Raw genomic sequence first — 22,453 nt, forward strand, 5'->3', positions numbered from 1 at the left:
TTGGGGGGCTTCTGCGTCAACTTCTTCTTTCTTCTTTTCGCCATCATCTTTGGACTCTGAATCTGCTGCTGGCTTGGCTGAGAGTTGAGGGGGAAACATATATGATGGAAGCGGGAAGTAGTATGGAATTGGCGGGGCCCCTTCAGCAGAACCTGGTGGAGGCGGAAAGAAAGCAACGCCCATAGGAGGGTAATATGGCTGTGGATAGCCTTCAGGAAATGGCGGGAATACGGGGGCTGGAGGGGCTGCAACTGGGGCTGGCGAGGCGGGAGGTGAGTCGCCCTCTTCTGTTGTCTTGGTCTTGCGCTTGTATGGGCCTCGTTTAACGCCCTTTTTCCGCTCCTTTCGCTGCCCATCGACACACGTATCCTGGATGTTGTACTTCAGGCACCGAGTACAAGGCCTGTCTTCGTCGCAGCGCTTGCAAGCTTGAGCGCAGTTTGTACACTGTCAGAGGGGGTGAATACGAGCGCCAATTCGGGCCAAACAAAGTCATACGGCCATCTTCACTTGACTACGTTTGGGACGCGCGGGCGTAGACGTAGGCTGGACAGTTGGTGGGTAGGGGTAGAATAGGCCAGGTGGAAATGGGGGCGTTGAACTTGACTCCCCATTGTTTGAGGGAGGATAGTTGAAGAACGGTGGCGGATATGGGTAAGGAAATGGAGCAGGCGGAGCAGCAGGTTTGGAAGTGTCTTTGGCCACTGGAAAGGATGAGTGTGTGGTCGGCAAGAGACCTTGGCTACGCACTGTTGGTCTCCGCTTCAACTTTCGCTCGCGGCAAGAAACGGCTTGGCTCTGATGTTGCCTCTTGCTTTTCACTCCCAACCAAGCGCCCAATTCACGTCCACGTGTACCCCTCCTCTTCACTCGCCTCTTGAAAACCTGACAGTTCGTATTCAGTCTCTCTAAACGTATCAACGTTCTGTCAGCCTGTTCTCCCCGCTCGCGTTTATGGTCTAGTCGTCAATGCTGCGATAGTACTTACCTACCGCGGTCGTACAAATTAAATCAAGCCACGACGAAGGCCCTCTTGAGAAACAAGTGTCTCTTAGAATTCGAAGCGCCAGTCTGCTGCCATGAAATTCAAACTCCGAACTAGTCGCGTTCGGTTGTGAACTCTAATAGTATCATCGCTCCACTTACCGAAACACTTCTCGGCACGGCCAACACCAACCGGTTCACAGCAGCGACATAACGAGTCGGTCGGGCCCAATCTGGGTACTCCTAGTGATTCAAAGAGCCTCGGAACCTTTTCTTTGGCTCATCTCTCTATCTCCGCTCAAATCTACAGTTTCTTCGACGTGACTCACCATCATTGTCTTTTCAGGCATAGGCAACGAAATTGCCCGGTTTCGCGATGGATGGGATTGATATTCACGGCAGCACAACCATTAATCGTAATCAACCTCAAATCCAACATCTGCCGAGGCGCGCATCTGCTCTCCGTGCCTGAGCGTGAGCGATATCAACCTGACAAGCAAATTAAAATGACCGCCGAGAATCACAAACTGAGACGTACCCATAGCCAGCCCACGACAGCATCGCGACTCCCGCATATGTTGGCAACACCCCAAAGTGAATGACCGCAGGCACGAGACCTGATACTGGAAGCGAAAGCAGCAGGGCTCGAGCGCCGCTAATGAGGAGTTTATTTTCGCTTTGCACGAACAATAGATTCACAAACATAGTTGCCGCAGTGACCTCCGCACTTCGATTCCTCAAGATGTCGACTAGATAAGCGTTTGCGGGACCTTGCATGGCGACAACGCCGAGTCCGTTTGTGAAAAAGAACACCAGCGCAAGTACCAGCCCTGTCATGCCGCCGATGAACTGGATAGTGAGCCCGCAGAACAGCATCGACAACGGCACAAGAAATAGACCACCCGGCATGCAGGCTAGAAGTCGGTCTTCTGGAACGCGCCTCCCATTTGCCCGCCGATGCACGAGAATACGGTCCGACAACCGCCCAGCAAGAGGTGCCCCAACTGACGTTTGGGTAAGATACGTCGATAAGAAACAAATCACGCACTCATATTTCCCAGTCCCTTGGGAATGAACAAAGCGCCGATGACGGCTTCGTTGGTGATGTCGTACCGCGCTCCCTATCCAATGAACTCTCAACCAAGCATGAAGGAGAAAACCGCACGAGAGTGTAAGCGATCGGTACGATGATTGCTAGTTCAGTGGTCAGTTTTTTCAAGTATCTCGTTGGAAATTGCAAGGCTCTGACCATAATCCGCCAACAGAGCAAGACCTCCTGATATCGTCACTGCCAGCACATTGGGGCTTCGCAGCAGCTGAAGGCAAGCAAACGGGTTGAGCCACACAACGTTAACGGGGATCCTTCTCCGACAGACGACCGACTTGTCTACACCCCGAGTTCCTGGATGTGATGTCTCTGGCATCAAGAAGAACACGCAAAAAAAGATGACTACGCCGACGAAGAAGAGTCCGAGCTGCACCATCCTCCAGGATGCATACTTCGCTGTTTGGTCGGCTTAGTGCAATTTTGCGCAAGCCAGCAAAATGAGGCTAACCTCCCCAACCGCCAATCATTGGCGCCAGAACGTTGCCCATCAACGCGGCGGAGGCGAATATTCCTAATGCAGTCCCGCGCTCTGTCGATTTGTAGATGTCGCTAATGACACCAGCCCCTGGTGGAATCCATTGCTATCAAAGGCCTGCGACTGGTCGACCACTCACCCACTGCTCCGCCGCCAGACGTTCCGAGTGCTTGTAAAAATCGGAAAGCCATCAATTGCGGAACGCTGTTGGCAGTCGCGACCCCTATAGAGCCGATGCAGAGAAGTGGTAAACCCGCGAGGAACATCGGGCGACGGCCATCTAGATGAAATGGGCTCACTACCCGGCGAGGATTTTGAGTGGGAACACACAAAATGACGAATACGTTGCGAAAAAGAAACTGCTCAACGCTGCTCCGCACATGGATAGGCCAACAGCGTAGCTCCAAAGGAGGGTCAGAATCCTTTCAAAAAGTCAAGATAATAGGAAATTTACCCAACCACTTGGCCCGTAGTGTCCAGATCAACGGCAATTTGTTGTATTGAGGGGATGAATGAGCCACTGGCAAACACTGACAGATCTACTCAGTACGATGAATGTAGGAGTATCGGTCCGTACTAGGTAGCAGAGACGCGCAGCTGACTAACGCGACAATTACTCCTTTCCTTGCAGGAGAAAATCGACTGTAGACGACTTCATCTGAGCGGTCAGCGACAAGCGGGGTCCGCTCTGTATCGGACATGAAAAGCAAGTCTGAAGCATCAAAAGATGTCCTTTATAGACCTCAGTATTCATGCTACCCTGGGCGAGGGCACAACCAATGCATCTTATCTTATCTGTCACCACAAAAGTATCCACGTGATCAAGTGTACAAAATGCGTAAGGTGGTCTGTAGTCCACTACAAGTCCAAAAGTTACCGAAAAAAATAGCTACAATAACCTCTTCCTATTCACCCAGATCGACCCCATAGTGGGATGAGTCGCTTTTACCGTTTGCACGATAACTGACGCCATTCCCATCATTTCAGTCTCCGTCTTATACTCAATACCATCCACGAACGAGACCTCCGTTAACGCGGGGAACATCGTCAGCCGTTCGCGCAAAAAGGACACATAGGCCGCGTTGCTGTCCCAGTTGGCGAGCCGCGAATACGGCGAAGTCACTTTCACTTTGAGCGCCGAAATGGTCGGGCACCACTGCACCCAGCCAACACCGAGAACCGAGTCGAATGCGTTTCGCGGCCAGTGGGCGTCGCGCTCCCAGGTTGTGCGAAAGTTGACAGCGAGGGTTATGCGCGGAGAAAGGTTATGTCGCCGCAGCCCCTCAAACAGCGTTTCAAGGCTTCCAATAGCTGTTGATGGGCGCGTTGATGAAGACGAAAGAAGCGTGCTGATTTCGAGCTGTTGAAGGGAGGGCAGCGCATGAGGGACCCAGCGCAAGAGATGATTGATGTAGGGAATGGACGCATTCAAAGTTGTTAGATGGGGAAGATGGGGAATGGCGAGTGGGATCGGCTGCGCTGATGTCAAGTCAGTGAAGACAGACGACATGCGAAGCGATTCAAGCTTGGTTAGGCGCGAAAGGAATGTTGCGATTCGTAGGTTCTTCTCAGGAGATATCAGCCAGCGGATCTCGAGTTCACGCAGGTGCGGGAGCGCCTGTGAAATAATTTCCACAAAGCGATAGTCTTCCATAGTGACATCCAGTCGAAGAGAGTCTAGTTTCGAGTTCTGGAGCACGGATGTTGTCCAGGGCTCGAATATGGGCGACAACATGGCAGCAGGCTCGAATGAGATGTGCGTGAGATTCGTTTGGGTCGGCAGGTCCAGTAGCACATGCTGTTTCAGCTGCGTATGACGGCGTTGATTCCACCGAATTTCGTCGGGGAAAAGGTACGGGGACCCTCTAATGTGTAGGGTGGTGCAAGTTTCCTTGTTGACGACGACATTGAGAAGTTCTTGGAAAAGCGAGCACCATCGATACTGCAAGTGAATATGATGCTCCTCGAGATGCATTTTTGGGGCCACACCAAACCGAAGGGACACCTTCTTCACCATGTCGATTCGTTTCAAGACAGGAATCAGTCGCTGAACATGGTTTAGGGAGGGATAAATGTAGCCTGAACGAGGAATGTCGACCCAGACTTCTTCGATATGAGGAAGGACCAGTGCGATACTGAGTGCAGCGAGATGGTCTCTGGCGATGGGATACGAATTGAGTTTAATGACACAACAATGTGTTGTGCGGTTCCATATGTTTGAAGCCATCAAGAAAATTGGGATGGTGAGGTAGTTCAGCCGGCGACAGACAAGCGCAACGTCGAATAACTCGTCAGTCAGCAATTCCAAAATGGAAATGAGGATGTCGTCGGGAAAGTCCATGAATTGAGTATTGTTTGACTTGGATTCCTTCGTCTCATGCACATCCTCGCTTGCGTAAATCCGTTGCTTTGAAAAGACTACGGGATAATCGTCGGAAGAGTATTCGTCCCATGTCACTTTCTTAGCCGCTGGGAACAGAGCCAACCAACGACGAAATACCGGGCTCTCATGCAAAGCCGGGTAGTGGGTTCGAACGAGAGTCAAGTCCTTTACGCGGGAAAACACATCCTTCCACTTGTTTCCCAGTCCGAGAGAAACATCAATGCAATTTTCCATAGCCCAGATAGCGCTCGCAAGCAGGTTGAATTTGTCGAGTGAGAGCGACATCTGTGCTGGAGGAGATCGCTTGATTGGTGCGAGGTCATTCAATAGGGACGGGAGAAGTAGATCACCCATGGGAATCGTAATGTGAAGACGGGCTATACGGGCAAGAAAGTTTGGTCGCTGCAAAAACGCAACCAGGTAGCCAGAGCCCACAGACAGTTCGTTGAGAAGTGCTAGCCGCGGGACATCGCGTGGTAAAGGCGGCACAAGCCTGGTTGTCGATTGAAAATACGAATATTGACCGGGCGGTTCAATCGTCAAGTTGGTGAGTTGTGGAAACTTGGAAAGGAAGCGGCATAAGACAGTGGTCTCGAGTTCCATATTGGCGATAGTAAGAGATGTGAGGAACGGTAGGGCGTTCACAATGTCTTCGGATAGATTGGGGCCCTTTGTGTTTCGGCGTTTGATGAGCTCTGGTACTGAATGCAGCTTGAGCGATGTGATCGGAGAGCATCGCAATGTGAATAATGTCATCTGGTAAAACGCGGGATGGAGTATTAGGGAGCTTTCGATGTGAAAGGCGGTAATGGTGGGTGGACTGGGTAATGCCCGTTGAACGGACGACGATGGGCTTGTATGGCTGGGAATGGGACGCAGCCTTCGCCAGGTAGAGCGTAAAATTGATTGAGCTCGAGTCAAGCGTGCCGAGGAAACGTCTCTGATGCGCGAGGGACTGTCATAGAGCTTGTAGCTCTGGAGGAAATCCCATTTAGTTCGAATTGAAAGCGTCGAGACCGTTTGATTGGACAAAACGGCTGACCAGAGGTCCAAGAAGCCCGAATTCCATCGTCGTTGAATGCTAGTACTCATTTCTATCCGGTTTTCGCAGATGGTTCCACGAAACTCCAAGGACACATGCTGGATTGGCGACAAGCGATTCACGAGTGAAGCCGCTTGGGCGAGGTCTCTGAGACCAAGGGAGAGGTCCGCGTTGAGGAATATGAAGGATAAAGTCTTAGTTGACTTCAAAAACGAGAGGGTGGCCAAATTAAGGGCATGGAGCAGTCCCAACGCGGTGCGTTCCACGCCTTGACCTTCCAGATAAACGTCGCATTGACGGAGGGGATCTGGAATGTCGTTTCTGGAGAGGAAGACGCGAAGAGCGAGCTCGTTGAGGCGGTGGCACGAAAGAGCTGCCGCAAATATGCATTCATCAGGCAGTTGGCGGCAAATTGCAGTGAGGACGGCATCCGGGAGGTCCAAAAGCATCTACAGGGATTGTTAGGCTAACAAGCATTGTTAAAAGTTGAGGACGCACTATACGGAGTGAAGAGACCGGGCGAGAAACTGCTGCCAGTCATGGCGGTGAGTGTCTGGTAACACTTACGTAACACATTCAATGTCGACCGAATCTTCGACCTCGAAGGGAAGAGGCAGTCATAAATCGCGTGGCGGTCTTGGAAAATATCTGCGTGCTCGCGGGAGGGGAAGGGGCTATGGCCGTCCAGCCGAATTCTCGAAGCGACTCGTATTGGAGGATGAAGAACTGGTTGACCCTCAAGGTGAAGAGGCTGCCGAAATCGCTGCTGAGATGGCCAGGAAATTCTCCAGAAGACAGCTCGGAACCAATGCGGACCGCTATGTTGAACCAGAACCAGAGTTGGACGATGACGGTGGGCTTGTCTCTTGTTTTGTTTTCCAGGTTACTCATTTCTCTCCAGGGCAACCGGTGCTGGAGCCTGAAATCGATCTTTCTGCCTTTCTCGAGCGACAACGTTTGGATGATATTCCAAGCGAAACTGTCCAAGACGAGCTGGAAGATGTCGACCACACGCTCGCCCACATCTCTTCTGGCAGTAAACCTGCAGTTTCACGGAAAGGCAAGGTACAAGAGATCAAATGGGATGAGGAACTAGAGTCTTTGGAGCGCGAGAAAACTTCGGCGGAGGCTATCTGGGGTATACTTTCTTCAAGCGAGTCAGCCATTACTCATATCCACTACAGAACTGAAGTCGCGATTTCGTGCCAAATCCGAGAAGCTCAAGAAAACCGCTACCATTTTACCTCGTGCTGGTATGTTCTTTTCTCTTCTTTTTACTCAGCGACAGCCAACCAACCTTCAAAGACCCAGCGCCTGTTGAAGCACCACCCCTTCCTTTGCCTGATGGCTCCATGCCACCACCCAAAGACGAGAAGGAGGAGATGCAAGATTTTCTTGATGACCTCTTGGGATGATTATCTAAACGAATGTGGAAACGTTCTATTTTAACTATAACTCGACTTCGAGGAGCGACACGTGTTGAAGAAACTTGACTCAAACTCTCATGCGAATCCCACTGGAGCTTCTCCAGCTCATCGCCAACGCCGTTCCCGACGATGAAAGGCAAAAATTGTTTGCGCTCGCTCAAGGCTGCCATCGGTTTGCAGCGATCGTACAGCCTGTCATCTTTCGCAAAGTCTCCCTCGCTGCTCGCCACTGGGCGCATTCAGGCAACAGCCCAGCACACAAACTCATACGTCTCTTGAACGATTCTCCGCATATTGCGCCATTGGTGAAGGAACTATGTATCATCGAGGGCGACGCATATATGGGGCGTAGACTTCACGCAATGAAACATCCACATGGCACGACATACGGTTGGATCACGGATGGCTGTCGGGCATTGTCCTTAGTTCTTCCTATGCTCACGAAGCTCGAGCGTATCAGCATGGAGACCGTCAACTCGCCGTCTCGCACCTCCAAATTGGCACATTACCTCCCTTGGGGTGATCTAAGGGACTCGTTCAAGTCAGCACTGGAGAACATTGCCCCTCAACTGAGGTTTTTATACCTCCCTGACATCTCGATTGCCTCTGTGCCAGAATTGCAAACTCTAATCGCTTTGATGGAACGCACTCATAACCCTGCGCTCCCGCAGTTAACTCTGCTCGTCAAACAAACGAAAGTGTCCCCGTTGCAGACGCTGCAGGTCAACTGGCGACCAAAGCCGCAATCGTTGAAACTCTCAGATCAGCCGACCTATCCGATGCTTCGGTTTCTCTCGTCTTGTCTGGATACATGCGGGCTTACCCACCTTTCTCTCAAACTCTGCCATTCGGACGAGCTGAATGGCCTGCTGCCAAAGGTCTTCCCTCAAAATGACATTAAGCATCTACGCATCTGGTTCACAGATGGTGAGTTGATTCCAGATATGTCATCGATTGACTTAACAAGACTCTGTGTAGACTCACACATACCCCATCAACTTCCCGATATTGCCGCCTGCTTTCCCCGTCTAATTGAGCTCTACCTCTGTTGTCAGTTTGACCTTGCTCTGATAGGCCAAATGTACGAAAACTGCATGTCTATCCCTTCCCTCCGACCGTCTGGCGTAACCATTGAAAGACCCGTTGGTTCCCTTCCTTGGGGATACGAGGATGAGCAGCTGGCGCTATGGGAGTTTTTTGTGAACGCTCTTCGCCGAGAAGGACCCACCGACAAGGGGATCGTATTCCGATTGAATAAATGGGACTCATCCAAGTCTGCGCGACAACGAGGTGGTCGATATGGGCGGAAAGTGCGGGACTGGCTGCGCAAACTCGATGCAAAAGAGGATCTGATCAGGTTCGAAGTCATTTCTGGTACGTGATCTTGGATACCTCTCCTTCACTTCGGGATTGAAAAAACGCATAGAGGAAGACACTTTTCTCGCAGAATATCAGGCTCAGGGTTGATTACGAAGAGTTCGACGCTTGCCAACGTCGCGATCTCTGTTGCATCGGAATTACTAGTGACTATGATAGGGAGGAGTTCTTTGTTAGAAGTCTGTCTGTTTTGACATAAACTATTTTGTGTTGCGCTGGACCAGGCAATAGGTCTCTACAGCGCAGCTGTCCCGAGGTTTTCAGTCATCAGTATCATCAGATAACAGATCATTTATTGATCCGGTATAATTCGTTCTCTTCTCCTCCTCCGATGATCCCTTTGAGAGACTTGCTTCGCAACAGATGACAGCTTGCCAAAGCGAATCAATTTCTACTTCTCCACGTCTGACAGGCCTCGCTTTGATTATCGAGGGAAGAACAGGCCTCATAAGGCAGTTTTCTGTGTTCCGTGGCCACGACTCGCGTCTTTCGATAATGGGATCAGCGTCCAAGCCAGAGTCACAATGCGAGGGTGGTGAGAAAATACAATGAGATACAATGAGGACGGCACGGTGTGCTAACATGAAGGGGTAAGTGTCCCACGGGCCTGCTTTTGGTAACTCCCGCGTTCTTCCTGAAGGCTAGAAAAGCATTTCAGCCAAAATGCGGCACTACACAACTCGGACTCGTCGCTCTCGACTCGCAGCTTACTCCAGCTCACTCCCAAGCAATGACCAAGGCTCATTCCACCAAGTCCCGGTCCACAACTCGCCATTGTCGAGGTTCTTCACCATGTCTGTCCATCCCCCTATAACGCGTCGCGTCACCCTAACATTTAACAGACTTGGGTGATATAATCTACAAGAAGAAACCCTCCGATGGCCACATTCGACGTCCTCGAAACGCGTTCATTTGCTATCGATCGTGGTTTGTCGCGCAAGCTAAGGAGGCAGCAGCGCAACCAAAGTCACTCGACCAAACTACGCTTAGCCAGAGCGCTGCCATTTCTTGGAAGGCCTTACCCGCTCACGAGAAAGCGCGCTTCCGGCAGGAGGCAACGGAGGAGAAAGAAAGACATGCAGAGTTGTACCCCGACTACAAATACTGTCCCAATGGTGTCGGGCCTGCTCGGAAGTCGACTTCATACCCTTCTTCTCGCAGCTCTGCCTCATCTATGAGCCCACCCCCGCCAAAACTGCGTCTGCCTTCCCCCAAAGTTCGCTCCAAACGCGTCGTTGCAACGAAAGTTCCGCTTCAAGTTGACGAACCAGATGTCAAACCCAAGGTTCGTTCCTTTTCAACTCGATTTTTTGCTGCTGAAATGAACTCCAGAAGGAAGAAATTCTCCCCTTCTACAGCCCTTCATCGGTCCACAAGGACCCCTCCCCATTCAAATCAACACTGCTCCCTTCGACCATCGTCTCCCTCAGCTTCGTTCCAGACGACGAGCCCGCATTTGCTTCTACTTCCCGTGCGCCTGAAACAACACCATTCGTCTCTTATGCGTCCCCATCACCACCGCCTATGCCGCAACCGATGGACAGCTTCAACTTCGAGGCGTGGACATACGAGTTCGGACTGGAGCACGAGAAAATAGACATGGACTGGGTGTTTGCTTCACCGACACCTTACAGCTTTTACGACTCGCCGGAGCTGGAGGGCTTCAGGTCGAGCCAGTGTTTCGTGGACGAATTCGGCTTGGTCGGGCTTGGATATGGTCTCGGAGTCGAACCTTCAGAAGAAGAACGCGACCAGCATCTCACGAAACTGTTGTACCAGTAATGTCTCTACTTCACACTTGTATACCTAGACACCATATGTAGCCCAAGCACAATCTGTAAACTATTCATTCTGCTCATTGACAAGCTTTGGCTTCCTTCGATGTTTGCAACAATCGGATGAGGCAGTATTACCGTATTACAAACAATCAAACTAGCCAATAGTCAAGCTCTTGAAACTGAGACCAAGCTTCCTCCCTCACGCAACATGATAAGGACGCGGTGGTGGGTTCGACATCAACGTGATAAAGATCCACCAAGCCACCGTTACGACCACAGCCAGGGCAATGCCGCCCACCCAGGCCGCCTTCATATTAGAAATGTCCGGCGCCAGTAGGACCATGACATTATGCGCCCGTTTGCCCAGCCCGATCACATCCGAATTGCAGTAGCAGCGGTCGTAAAAGTTGCTGAACTGGAGGAGAAAGGCCACCAGAATCCACACTGCATTGAGCATCGCGCCCACCTTCGCCACGCGCCGGAGGAAGATGGAGAGCTGCTCTGCGATTGTTTGCGGCAGAGGCTGGGTGGGTGAATTGGTGAAGCGATAGGACATAGCGTAGTGGGCGAGGAAGCTGCTGACAACGAGGGTGATCCAGATGAGTGTGGCGAAACCGGCATAGACGAGGTAGGCCGTTGAGCGGCAGCCAAAGCCGACCGTGGGGGTGTAGTAGACGATGACAATGGAGCCGCCGCTTGTGCCCCACTGAAGCACCAGCCCAGCCAACGCGGCAACAAAGAACCGAGTGAACACTCCGGATCCCCAATGCGAGCGGTTTGGGAGAGGCGAGCAGTATTCTTCGATCTGGTCGTTATTTCCACGTCGGTTGTCAGCGTGGACCGTCTTTCCATCGCCCGGTCTCCAGGCCGGCGGGCCACCCGAAACCGGGATCCGATTGTGGGCCTTGTCGGTGGCAGCATCAAAAGCACATGCGAATCCCTCCACAGCGTGGACGAAGGAAAGAAAACGAGCATAGTTGTAAATCGGGGCGGTCGCAACTTGATCCGCATGCAGCGCTTGGTGTTGGGTGTGCCGTTGGATTGTGATAGCCCGTTCTCCCGAAGGCACATCCATGCTGCCATAGGAGCCCGCGACAAACGAATTTCGATTGGCTTCGGTCAGAACTTCTTCTACACGGTTGGCGTCGCAGCGAGGAGACAATTGAAGGTAGCCTGCTGAGCAGTTAGTGGAGCAAACAGGTTCGTTTCGACACTCACCAATAGTGACGGGGATCATCCATAGCCAGATACTCCCAACGCCAGAGAGTCCCTGCCCATTTTCGTTGGGGTCACTCGAGACAGTTGTGAATGCATCGACAACAGTCAGAGTGTACGCGACAATGACCCATGCAATCGAACTTACGCCTGTCAAGGTGAGCACGGATCACGGGATGTAAGCTAACGACATACTCGCAATCGACCAGGTATGAGGGTCTGCGTAGTTGAGGTCCCTCTCAAGCTTCTCCCACCATGCATCGTTGTCAGGAAGAACAATGAGGGAGGCCAACAACGGGTATTCAACGTCTTGCTGGTTAATCGCGGCTGTAAAGCTTCTCGTTACTTTGAGCGGCATGTGCTGCAGGTTCGAAAGGATGACGATGGCCCAGTCCTTGTTCGGGTATCTGACATTGTGGAATCGATGGACGACCCACTTGACATTGAGGATAGTGAGGGCCAGCGAATACGCCGCGAGACACGGACTACCGAGAGCGAGAAAGATGGACATAAAGTTGTCCCATCTTTCGCGGCAGCCCTGGAAGGTCTCAATCCACACCCAACAAGCGAATAAAAATCCACTTACAAATGGAAATTGGGAAAGCAAAGCGAGCCATGGAAGGAGCCACGCGGAGAACTGTTGTGAGAACGAGGACCACGAAAAAGCGCCACCGCCTGACAATTGATGAGCCTGCGCTTGATGCTGGAACGCCGGTAAAACTGACCTCCTCCGCAGACTTCGACGCATCTCTTGTATGTGACAGCAGTGCCGCGAGTCAGGTCTGTTGTGGGGTTGCCGTTGTTGTCGGTGAGACCATCCAAGCCGTGGTCTCCGTTGCGGATTTCGGAAAAACACTGAGGGAAGTTCACAGAACCGTAGCTCAGCGTGGCAAAAATAAGCAGGCAAAGAACCAGGCACTGAAGGGCTGCGGTGACATGAGCCTGGATAAATTGTGAGCTGTGGGGTAACACACACCTTGGGGTCTTGCCATGTTGATTTGATATAAACGAATGTGGTGGAAGGTGTAATTTCTTGCTGCGGTCGGAAACACTGGTCAAGTTTTTATATAGGACCCAGAAGGCGAGCGCCAAACTGTCACAAATCGTCTGCAACCGCGTCCTGCACGATTGGGTGAGTAGCCTTAACGCCACTGGTAGCCTGAGGCTTCCGCGACGTGTACCGGAACGAGGACAACGCTAGCATTTGCAACGCGTGAAGAGGAGACACGAAATAGCAGGCCGGGATGAATAACAAGTGGTCCATGTGTGCTGAGGCAAATGCGGTAGTCAGAACTAAAACTGTTAGCGTGAACAATATAGGGGACGAAAACGAAGCATACCGACTCGAAGCAGAGCGCCTTTTTCATAATCGTCTCATTGGATCTTTCAAGTTTGAGGTTTTTTGGGACCTATCCACACAGTATCAATGGACACGTACCTATCCAATACAAGCCACAGCGCGCCATGCGACGAGTTACTGGTAGACATCGTTGTTCTTTCTTTAGGTCGGTCCCCTGCACTTACTGCGACCACTGTCGGTCCCCTGCACGACAGACGAAATACATCAAGTGACCCCGCAAATGCGTTCTAGATCTATTTGAACATATTGAGAGTCGGAGAGTTGCTCAACCGAGTCAACGACGAAGAGGCAACTACAGAGGTTTAGCACCACGTGATGGGAACAGATTGCCATATCTGGGCTGACCGATCCACCTCGCAGGAAGGGCTATTGCTGAATCACTGCAACCAAACTTGAAGCACCCAATTGTATTTATTGAATCTGATTCCTCTTCGAAGGTGGCATTCCAATTTGCGGACACGATAAGTTAACATCAAGATAAGATAGCGATAACGTTCAATTCGTTGATCGGTACAACTACAAGCTGAGTATCAGTAACGCCTCTAGCTTTTACCACCTGCCCTCCGAGCCCCACCGTCGTGAGAGCAAAATCTCGTCCTCACTTTCGTCGTGATCGATGTCGGTGCGCTGTTTGGCTGCTGTAAGCAGTGACGGAGAATTCAACTCGCGAGCAACTTGTCATCCGGTAAGGGGCCGCTTCGAGTCCATGGAAGTTTTGGTCAAGCAATTGAACGTCACGAGCACGCTCATGTGGCCTAATTCGTGGTCTCCATCAATTATCACCATGCTTACTGCCCTCCGCGCTTCATGCAAAGTAGCGTTTGGTCGCAAGTCAAGCTCAGAACGAGCCATACGTCCGCTGCCTTCTGACCACTGGCAGCCATGTGATGCAGATCCCCAGGCGGATCACTCTCAGGCCAAGCATACCCATTTCGGCATTTTCCATTCCACGAAGCTTCTGCTCGAGGGAGAGAGGGAAAAAATGGTTTTTGCTTGGTTTACAAATACAGCGTGCGGTCGGAAACTACAGCGAATTAACTTCCCACTGTGCCCCCTCAGCGTAGATGCGTGAATAGTCATAAAAGGGAGATGTTATTATAAGAGTCGAGCCAGCCCGCGCCCGCGTCCGGTCCTTGAGTTGGAGAGCCAGAAAATTATGTCGAGGCCTTCTCGTCAGTAACCTTCTCATCATCGTCGTCGTGGACGATGCCAATGTCGTGCTTGACGCCGGCGTGGTCGGCAGCGTCAGCGACGATGTGCTCGGCAGCGCTGTCACCGTCGAAGAGCGCGGCAGTTTCCTCAAGGGTGCGGTTCTTGGTCTCGAGGATAAAGAAGTAGAGGAAGACACCCTCAAACACGAGCCAGACGCAGTAGACGATGTAGTATTTCCAGTCAATGTTGTCTGGCAAGCAATGAGTAAGAAACTCGAAAATCCAAACAGAACTCACCCATGGCGATGGGGTTGACATATTGGTTGAAGATGAGGGCACACGAGATGGTGAAGTTGAAGATCGTGAAGCCCTTGGCACGGATGTTGTAGGGCAGAATCTCCAGCGTGTAGGTGACGATGAGGGGCGTGAAGGCAATGTCGTATGCGGCATAGTAAAGGAAGATGAACGCAATGACCGCATGGGCCGCGTTGTCGTCACCGTCGATTCTGAATCGGGCCGTGCAAATGGTTTGCAGCGTGAAGAAGACAGTCATGCCCACAACCGACGACAAGAACAGCAGACGACGGCCGAAGCGCTCGACCATTGAGGAGGCAGCGAGGGCCCAGGCCAAGTTCCAGATTTGCAGGATGCCGTTGATGAGCAGCTGGATGGTGGGGTCCGTGATGCCAATGGAGTCGAGCACCTTGTTGAGGTAGTACGACACGAGACCGTTGGCAGACCACTGCGAGAAGAAGGCGATCGCGACAATGATGCGGACACGCTTGCGGTTGCCCGCGCTTGTGAAGAAGGACTTCCAGCCGATGTTGGCAGCAACTTTTTGCATGTGGTGGTGAGACCGTGAATGATGCGGCTGATGAAAAAAACGACATACCATTGCGGTCGAACTCGAGCGCAGCCTTGATCTCTTCGAACTCGTACTTGACAAGCGGGTCATCCCTGACGAAAAATTGGTCAGGCGGGGGAAAGACAAGGTGGGAGAATCACGCACTCGTTGCTATCAGCATGGTAGTACGCCAAGGTCTTCAGTGCCTCTGTTTCGCGACCTTTGCTGACGAGCCAACGGGGAGACTCAGGCGCGAACAGAACGAGGAGGACTTGGAGCACGGAAGGAAGGGCCTGGAGGACAGAGGGTACTCGCCACTAAATATGAATATAAGCGACTGTCCAAGACCTTTTCGCAAGAAACAAACGAACCGCCCACGTGCTGTTGATCTTGAAAGTACCGAAGGTGGCCCAGGCGGCACTATAGAGCGCTGGTAAGCGGAAGAAGCAAGGGACCAACAACCAAACATACACAATGGCGCCAGAGTACCAGAGGGAGTTGTAGGTCGAAGTGAGTGGGGCACGATATTTGGGGTAAGAGAGCTCGGTAACCAACATCGGCGCGGCATTAGCTATTCAAAAAAAAAAGATGAAACTCAGCAAAAAATAGGATACTGGTGCCGAGGACGCACCAGCGAAGGTAAGGCCAAAACCGATAAGGAAACTGTAGAGTGTGTTGGTGAGTATATTTGGAACTTTTTTCTTGCGGTGGACACGCACCGAGCGCCAATGAACATGCCAACAGATTGCGAGGCCGTTTGAATGGCGGTCGCGATGCACATGATGACTGCGCCGAAAAAGACGGTCTTGCGACGACCAATACCGTCAGACATGTAGGGGGCGAAGGGGTATCCAGCGAGACCACCAATATTCTATTTCGAGGATGGGTACGGTTGCGAGGCAAGGAAGCAAGGAAGAACTCACTTGAATAGCGTTGAGCAGCCCGAGTTTTCCCTTGGTCGGGTGGTTGAAGTAGCTCTCCCATTGTGTCAAGGACTGCAACCCGTTCATCATGGAGCCGTCGTAGCCGTTGGTCGAGGACGTGATGAGCAGAAGGACAATCCAGGCGTTGAGGACAATGAGCCGCCTGTTGTTGTACCACTTGCGGTTGGGGTCCATGAGGTGGGTGTAGGCATTGACGCCACTTGCAGTCGCTGCAGCACCGCCGACCATGTTGTTCGATGAGGGGGGGCGGAAAGAAGATACGCCTGAGGAAACATTGCCGTGTTGGGGTGTGGGTTTTTATGTACAGCTGACAATCTCAATGGAAGAAGTTTCTCCAGAGGTACTCCGCAACCGCGACGAGGCGCGTTGACGGGTCTTCCCGAAGGGGAAGGTCACTTGACACACCCGACTATATTCGGAACCAGTCGTGGAAAAATCATCGTCTGTCCCGCTTGTTCCTGCAAAAAAAAAAACTTTCCATTCAACCAGAGACCAAACACACCAGTGCATGGTGCCTGCTCCTATCGTTGTGGCCCCATATTCCTCCACAAATTCGTCGAGAATTCCCCAGCAATGTGGGGTAAATGAAATGCGATGAAACGCGCGACACTGCTCCGAGGTTTGCCCGCCTACCCTCGCCGCCCGATCGAGCCTGACATGTTTTTCCGAGAGGACTCAAACCGTCCACTCTGTCCACGCCACCCCTGGAATACTATAAGCTCTTCAACATTATGATACCCACAAAATAGAGTAACTTCAGATTCCTACGTGATATGCGGGGAACTACGTTCTAAGTACGCGGACAGATTGAGCCCGAACGCCAAGTGGGAAGGAAAGAAGCCGTACTGCATGAAGCACACAGAGAACATCAAAATCGCTTCAACATTTCTGTTGCTGTCGACGATGATGCTCCCAGCGTTCTATTGTGATCGCCATCCTCTATAACCGCGGCAGCGTCCACTTCGGCCTTCTTCTTCCGTCCAAAGGACATACCCCAGCTACTCGCGAAATTGGCAAGGGTGTTGCTGGAATTCATGGTCGACGCTGCGGGGCGAGCCGTGACTGTGCTGGTACTCGTGCTTTCCGATACAATGCTCGGTGCAAGAGGCGAGGTTCGCGGAACGTGATATGATGTCGTCCTTCGTCGACTATGTCTCAACACATTCGAAACACCCTCAGTCACCGACTCGTTTGGGGATGGCGTACTCGCACTCGACTCCCGGAAGGGATTGGCATCGTCTGGAGAAGATGGTGATGCGGAAAGTCCGGCTAGTGCCGTAGTTGGTGGCGCTTTGGTGACTGGGGACCCTGATGAAGCACTTCCCAAACCCGGTATTCGACCGACGGAAAATCGTGATGTCGTTGAGATACGTGACGCTCGCGAGCCTGGTCGGAGCGGGGAGGCGACATGCTGTGGGATCGAGCCCGGTAAACCGGTTTGAAGTTGTGATGGAGAAGTCGGTGGTGGCGGGGAGGACGGTGAATCCGGTTTATTTGTGGACGAAGAAGGTTCCGGCTCCGGGTCCAAAGGCGGCTCTAATGGAGAAGGGGCTTGTGCTAATAATCGCGAAAGAGAAGATGGTCGAACAGGAGGTGATGTGCTTAAGCTTGTACGGGCTCGCACGGGGAAAAGATGTAAGCTGGCTGGTGGATTCGTCATGAAGGTATCTTCGGTTTCGGCAGGATCGGGAGGGACCGCGGGAGCTGGTGCAGTAGACAAAGGCGGTTGGTCTCTTGACGTTTTCCTGGAAGACGGCCGACGCTTATTCTGGGCATTGTTTTGAGTCCAGTCTTCAACCTCTAGCATATAATATTTGACTCCGTCACCAAGGCCATATGGATTGCTAGAGGCGTCCTGCAATAGCACACGATTAGCATCGATGTGAGATTGCGCTTTTCATTAAGAACTCACGTTATGATCAACAACACGTTCCGTTATCGAAGTTATCCGTGCCACAATCCACTCACGGGTCTTGAGCTGTTCGGCAAGATGGCCTGTCGCTTGGAGAAAATAGTGCGGGAAGGAGACTAACAAGAGGGTCAACCTCGGAATACACCTGCTTCTAGTTGAAGCCAAACTGACCATTGAATGCTGCCCATGGCTTCGAGACTGAGTTTCGGGTGGGCAGGAACAGAGCCAGATCGCCCTTGGCGAAATTTCGGAATGAGATCTTGCCCTTCGCACGCTCCCGGTATTCTTTGCACTGCTTTTGCCATTTCCGAATTGTAGAGCCCGTTTTCGTTATAGCTTCCAAGAAGTGGTCGTGGTCAAATGACCTCAACACCTCCAAGGCAGTAGCCGGTTCCGATGGGTCGATCGGAGATGGCTCGTCCAACTGACTGATAATACCATGGCGAATGGATGGTGAAAATGACTCCGCGAGACCAGCAGTAGACTTTGCGGTGGTGCCTGGATGGGAATTCATGAGTTGTGTCGCTTGCAAAGCTTTAACATGCGCGTTGCGGAAAGCCAAAGCAACATCGAGAATCTGGGCAACGAGACGACCACTATCCTCCAACCGTTGTTCGAAGCTCGACTGTGATGCGCGACCAGCTCGAAGGTCTTCTCTTAAGACACGTTCGGCATGTCTTGCCTCACGCAGCTCACGCTCAATCCGAGCGAGCTCTTCGCGTTTCCCTTGAGCATCGGCAGTTGCGACTTCAACCTCAGCCCTAGCCCCGTCCAGTTGGCGTAAGGTATGCTCCTGGACCGCCTTCAGCTCATGAAACTGGCGTTCAAGCACGGCACGATCTCCATCTGCCTCCGCAATGTGATCACGAATAATGCGATCATGCTCAGTCGCCTGGGCACGAAGGAGTCTATCTTTGTCCCGACTAGCCTCCTTCAACGCTTCGTCAACTTTTGTGCTTTCAGCCCGAGCAGCCTTGATTTGCTCCTCCAGATCTTCGCCTCGCGCCCGCGCCTCCTCCAAGAGCCGCAGATTATTTGCTTGGTCCTCAAGTAAAAGCGCGACTTTCTGCCCATTCCGTGACTCGAGTGTTTTAACATCCTCGAAGTCAGCCCGAGCTTGAGAAAGCTCTTGACGAAGGGATTCCGCGATTTTCGTCTGCTCTGTTGCGTCGGCCAAAGCGATAGCTAGTTCTTGTCGCTGGCTTTCCATGTCGTCACTCAAATGACCGTTTCTATCCTCCACAATTCTCCGCTTATTGCTCTCGGTCTCCACGTGAGCACGAAGTTGCTCCAGCTCCCGCTCTAATCGTTCTGCTCGGGTTTGCTCAGTAGAGACTGTTGCTTGTGCCTCGCGAAGCTCGGCTTGCAGACGATGTATTTGACCTTGCATTCCATAACGTTCTTCTTTGAAGAGAGATTCCTGTCGCGTTTGGACATCTGTAGCCTCCTGAAGTTGCTGTACGAGTTCTTGAATTGCTTGCTCATCGGCCTCAGTGGCTAACCAAATTGAATATCACGTGATACTTTGAAGAGACTGCTTACATCGCCTTCGAGACATGGAAAGACGCGAAGCAGATAGCACTGAGAACTGGAGTGAGATCGGAAGCAGTTAGCTAATCCACCTTACAGGAACGCTCCGCGATGCGATCGAAGTTTGCTTCCAGGCCATCCATCCGAACCACCAGTTTGTCGAGGGCTATTCGACACTCTCGAATGGCGGTGAGCGCCATGGGGTCATTCTCCGCTCTGGAAGCGTCTTCGAGCTCATCCAATATGCGAACGATGCCTATGAATGTTGGTTGAGATGTTTGGCAAGAAGATCACACTGACCATCAACATCATCTCTTTCTAGGGAGTATGACGAGTCTACGCTTCCAGTGGGAGAGAAGTCGATGGTCGGGACAGGATCATCCATCCCTCGAATGGTGAAGGGCAGTTGTCCAAGGACCTCGCCTCGATGGACCTGCCGCCTCTTACGTTCATTGGCCCTGAGGTTCACAATCAACAACAGCACAGCGTCTGGAATAACAATGACATACGAAAGCTTGGCCATAACCTCAAGAATGCTTTGTGCTCGCTGATAAAAGAATCTTGCTATGTGGTACAATATTAGTCGACATGCAAATGGGCGAAACAAGCTCACAAAATTCTTTTCGCCTCACAATCTCAATGACTGTAGCTCCATAGGCGTAGAGCATATTGTGCAGTCGTTGTATATGAGGAAAGCTGTTCTTGTTTCGGAAGCTAGCTTGCACAATAACCAACGAAGGGGGAATTTGGACCATATCGTTATTGAGCATGCTGATGGTTCTTAGGGCGTTTATGGAGTGTTGAGTATAGGAGTTCTACGCTACAAACGTCAATGAAAGAATCAGCACAGGCCATGCGGGATGACCTACCTTGATATTGGCAATGAACTGCAGTTCTTGACGGAGGGAAAAGTCAAGCTGACGAAGCTCTACAACGATATTAGGCTTTTCACGGAGATCCGAGCGGCTACGGACCTTGTAAGACTCCATCTGGGTCAGGAACATGGCCTGCTAATGTTTTAGTGTGGTTCACAGCGACCACGCAGTTATATACCTTCGAGGACACCAGTACTATGAGAAATCTTATCGAAAGCATCCTGCGAGCGCCTCGCGCATGTCTCTGCATCATCCAAAAGACTAGAATGGGCGTCAACGACGTGATGATGAGTGGTGGCCAATTCACCTCGTGTTGATAACTGCCGACCGAACCGAATGGGTTCCTTGCTGAAGTTGGGATACTGCCCTCTCAATTTGAGAGAAGCGGGCTTGCAGTTGATCTGAACGTAATCACTATTTCAGTAGAGATTTGGACAGCCACGAACCATGCGTGTCGGCGCAAGTGTGGGCCACAGACCGCATCTTGGCCGTCGATACGTAGTCCCCCAAGGTGCGCGGACGTTCACCTGCTTCAATTGCCACACGCATAGCCGCCGACATGAATTCGGGATGGATTCGAACCCGGCCAATAATCATTAAGTCGCTGTCCACACCAGCGAGCAGCACCCCTTGCTTTTCCAACTCCCTCCGCGACGCAGTAGAAATACTATCAAATGTGTCGCCTATCTGGAGCACATTGTGTTCTAGACTTGTGAGAGCAACTTGGATGGCTTCGTGTTGACAATGAATGCTCGAAAGCAGGTTATGGACATGGTCTCGGTGTATTTGTGCGGTACGAAGGTAGGATGAGGCAAGGATTGAAGGACGGAAGGGAGGGGTGGCAGCAATATCATCTAAAGCTGATTAGCAATGTCCTGTCGGTAAAAGGTGGGTGTGAAGGGACCTTCGATGGGAGGTTGCAGGGGCGCGTCTATTCGTAGCTCGCGCAAAACTTCTTCCAGACTTAGATCCAGATAATATTTATTAAAAACAAATATGGACTGGAAAATTGAGTGAAATGAGGTGCTGTGGGATGGTAATTGCGTACTTGTGTTTGCGACCCACTCAGTTCCCTCAAATTGGCATTCGTCAATCGTCGCCCGTCAGGAAGGTATGCAAGTATGTATTGCTGGTCAATTCCGGTTTCTTGCTGGATGAAGAGCTCCAGACTGCCGGTCCTGATCTGTGTTAGTTGACAAACAAGAAGGTAAAGAGAAACACCACCGTTCGATGTCCCGTACGCCCGCGTTTACCTTTGTGTTGGTCAGCTTCAGGTTCAAAACTTAGACTTGAGCTAATAGAGAGAACCTGGAAGACATGACCGTCCTCAGCGCGGCAAATTTGGAGCATTGGGAGAGAGAGAGTCAGAGACAACCGCGTCAGCGGCGCGTGACAGCGCCGTGACAGTCACAGTCACCACGTCTCGATTCGTTCAAAATTCAGACACCACCACAAGAAGCAAAATATCTGTTGACCAGACTCGACACACCTTACTTAGGAAAGGAATCTTTGCGACGCCTCACCAACTTTGTGCCGCTAACAAAGTTCGGTCACTGCGGCCCAGCCTCCCCACATCGAAGACCACTGTAACTGGTTGCTCGTTGCTGAATCCGTTAAAAAAAACGGTCAATGAAATATCGCACTAGCTCCTCGAAAACTTCGCTTACAATGCTTTTGTACGTACTGTTAACTCGATCTTTGAATGACCAACATAGTTCTCTCGTGTTGCCAATCTGCTCTGAATCCCCGCCTTATGCAACTCTCAGCGCTGTCTTCAAAGGGTTGGGAAAGGGTAGAAACTTGCTCTTTGATCTTACATCTTGACGCAATAGAATCTTGTCGATGTAGAAGGCTCGACTTGACGAACAACCAAATACCGTTTCCGAATTCAAGCGCGCGGAGAAATCTGCACGAATCGACAAATCATAATAACATCAATAAGCAGAGACGATCTGATCGGGAACATCATGAGAATCCTTCTCTGACAAACCGATACTGGCCGAGCTTCGCCCGGACTCGTCAGTATTCCCTTCCAATGAATTGATTTG

The 22,453-nt window shown here is 51.5% G+C and overlaps 8 protein-coding genes across 8 annotated transcripts; 3 read left to right on the forward strand and 5 right to left on the reverse strand.

Annotated features, from left to right (window-relative positions):
- Positions 1-1,394: 1,394 nt before the first annotated feature.
- On the reverse strand, positions 1,395-3,268 carry MIND_00171500 (uncharacterized protein; the record flags this gene model as incomplete). The annotated part of the gene is made up of 11 exons (XM_037358635.1): positions 1,395-1,473; positions 1,523-1,639; positions 1,688-1,988; positions 2,033-2,105; positions 2,150-2,178; positions 2,234-2,488; positions 2,541-2,657; positions 2,707-2,847; positions 2,898-2,968; positions 3,022-3,097; positions 3,145-3,268. 11 exons carry the CDS (start codon positions 3,266-3,268, stop codon positions 1,395-1,397), a joined length of 1,383 nt encoding a protein of 460 aa, XP_037226545.1.
- A 188-nt stretch (positions 3,269-3,456) lies between these two features.
- MIND_00171600 (uncharacterized protein) lies at positions 3,457-6,441 on the reverse strand (the record flags this gene model as incomplete). The annotated part of the gene is made up of 1 exon (XM_037358636.1): positions 3,457-6,441. One exon carries the CDS (start codon positions 6,439-6,441, stop codon positions 3,457-3,459), a length of 2,985 nt encoding a protein of 994 aa, XP_037226546.1.
- A 130-nt stretch (positions 6,442-6,571) lies between these two features.
- On the forward strand, positions 6,572-7,407 carry MIND_00171700 (uncharacterized protein; the record flags this gene model as incomplete). Its single annotated transcript, XM_037358637.1, has 4 exons — positions 6,572-6,845; positions 6,894-7,130; positions 7,177-7,245; positions 7,298-7,407. The coding sequence occupies 4 exons, from the start codon at positions 6,572-6,574 to the stop codon at positions 7,405-7,407; spliced, it is 690 nt and encodes a 229-aa protein (XP_037226547.1).
- An 89-nt stretch (positions 7,408-7,496) lies between these two features.
- MIND_00171800 (uncharacterized protein) lies at positions 7,497-8,886 on the forward strand (the record flags this gene model as incomplete). Its single annotated transcript, XM_037358638.1, has 3 exons — positions 7,497-8,346; positions 8,398-8,793; positions 8,846-8,886. The coding sequence occupies 3 exons, from the start codon at positions 7,497-7,499 to the stop codon at positions 8,884-8,886; spliced, it is 1,287 nt and encodes a 428-aa protein (XP_037226548.1).
- Positions 8,887-9,526: 640 nt separating this feature from the next.
- Positions 9,527-10,578, forward strand: MIND_00171900 (HMG box domain-containing protein; the record flags this gene model as incomplete). The annotated part of the gene is made up of 3 exons (XM_037358639.1): positions 9,527-9,590; positions 9,639-10,081; positions 10,129-10,578. 3 exons carry the CDS (start codon positions 9,527-9,529, stop codon positions 10,576-10,578), a joined length of 957 nt encoding a protein of 318 aa, XP_037226549.1.
- A 195-nt stretch (positions 10,579-10,773) lies between these two features.
- Positions 10,774-12,781, reverse strand: MIND_00172000 (uncharacterized protein; the record flags this gene model as incomplete). Its single annotated transcript, XM_037358640.1, has 6 exons — positions 10,774-11,747; positions 11,793-11,939; positions 11,985-12,327; positions 12,376-12,464; positions 12,515-12,715; positions 12,766-12,781. The coding sequence occupies 6 exons, from the start codon at positions 12,779-12,781 to the stop codon at positions 10,774-10,776; spliced, it is 1,770 nt and encodes a 589-aa protein (XP_037226550.1).
- A 1,522-nt stretch (positions 12,782-14,303) lies between these two features.
- On the reverse strand, positions 14,304-16,316 carry MIND_00172100 (Hexose transporter; the record flags this gene model as incomplete). Its single annotated transcript, XM_037358641.1, has 9 exons — positions 14,304-14,551; positions 14,598-15,134; positions 15,193-15,257; positions 15,310-15,461; positions 15,516-15,564; positions 15,616-15,715; positions 15,776-15,807; positions 15,864-16,015; positions 16,068-16,316. 9 exons carry the CDS (start codon positions 16,314-16,316, stop codon positions 14,304-14,306), a joined length of 1,584 nt encoding a protein of 527 aa, XP_037226551.1.
- A 640-nt stretch (positions 16,317-16,956) lies between these two features.
- On the reverse strand, positions 16,957-21,755 carry MIND_00172200 (ATG11 domain-containing protein; the record flags this gene model as incomplete). Its single annotated transcript, XM_037358642.1, has 16 exons — positions 16,957-17,943; positions 18,001-18,116; positions 18,172-19,497; positions 19,543-19,581; positions 19,628-19,786; positions 19,831-19,988; positions 20,040-20,094; positions 20,144-20,345; positions 20,400-20,458; positions 20,505-20,537; positions 20,584-20,666; positions 20,713-20,806; positions 20,852-21,259; positions 21,310-21,357; positions 21,408-21,588; positions 21,630-21,755. The coding sequence occupies 16 exons, from the start codon at positions 21,753-21,755 to the stop codon at positions 16,957-16,959; spliced, it is 4,074 nt and encodes a 1,357-aa protein (XP_037226552.1).
- Positions 21,756-22,453: the final 698 nt, after the last annotated feature.

The sequence above is a fragment of the Mycena indigotica genome (assembly GCF_014461135.1).
Source record: "Mycena indigotica strain 171206Taipei chromosome Unknown Mind.scaff0001, whole genome shotgun sequence".
NCBI lineage: Eukaryota > Fungi > Basidiomycota > Agaricomycetes > Agaricales > Mycenaceae > Mycena > Mycena indigotica.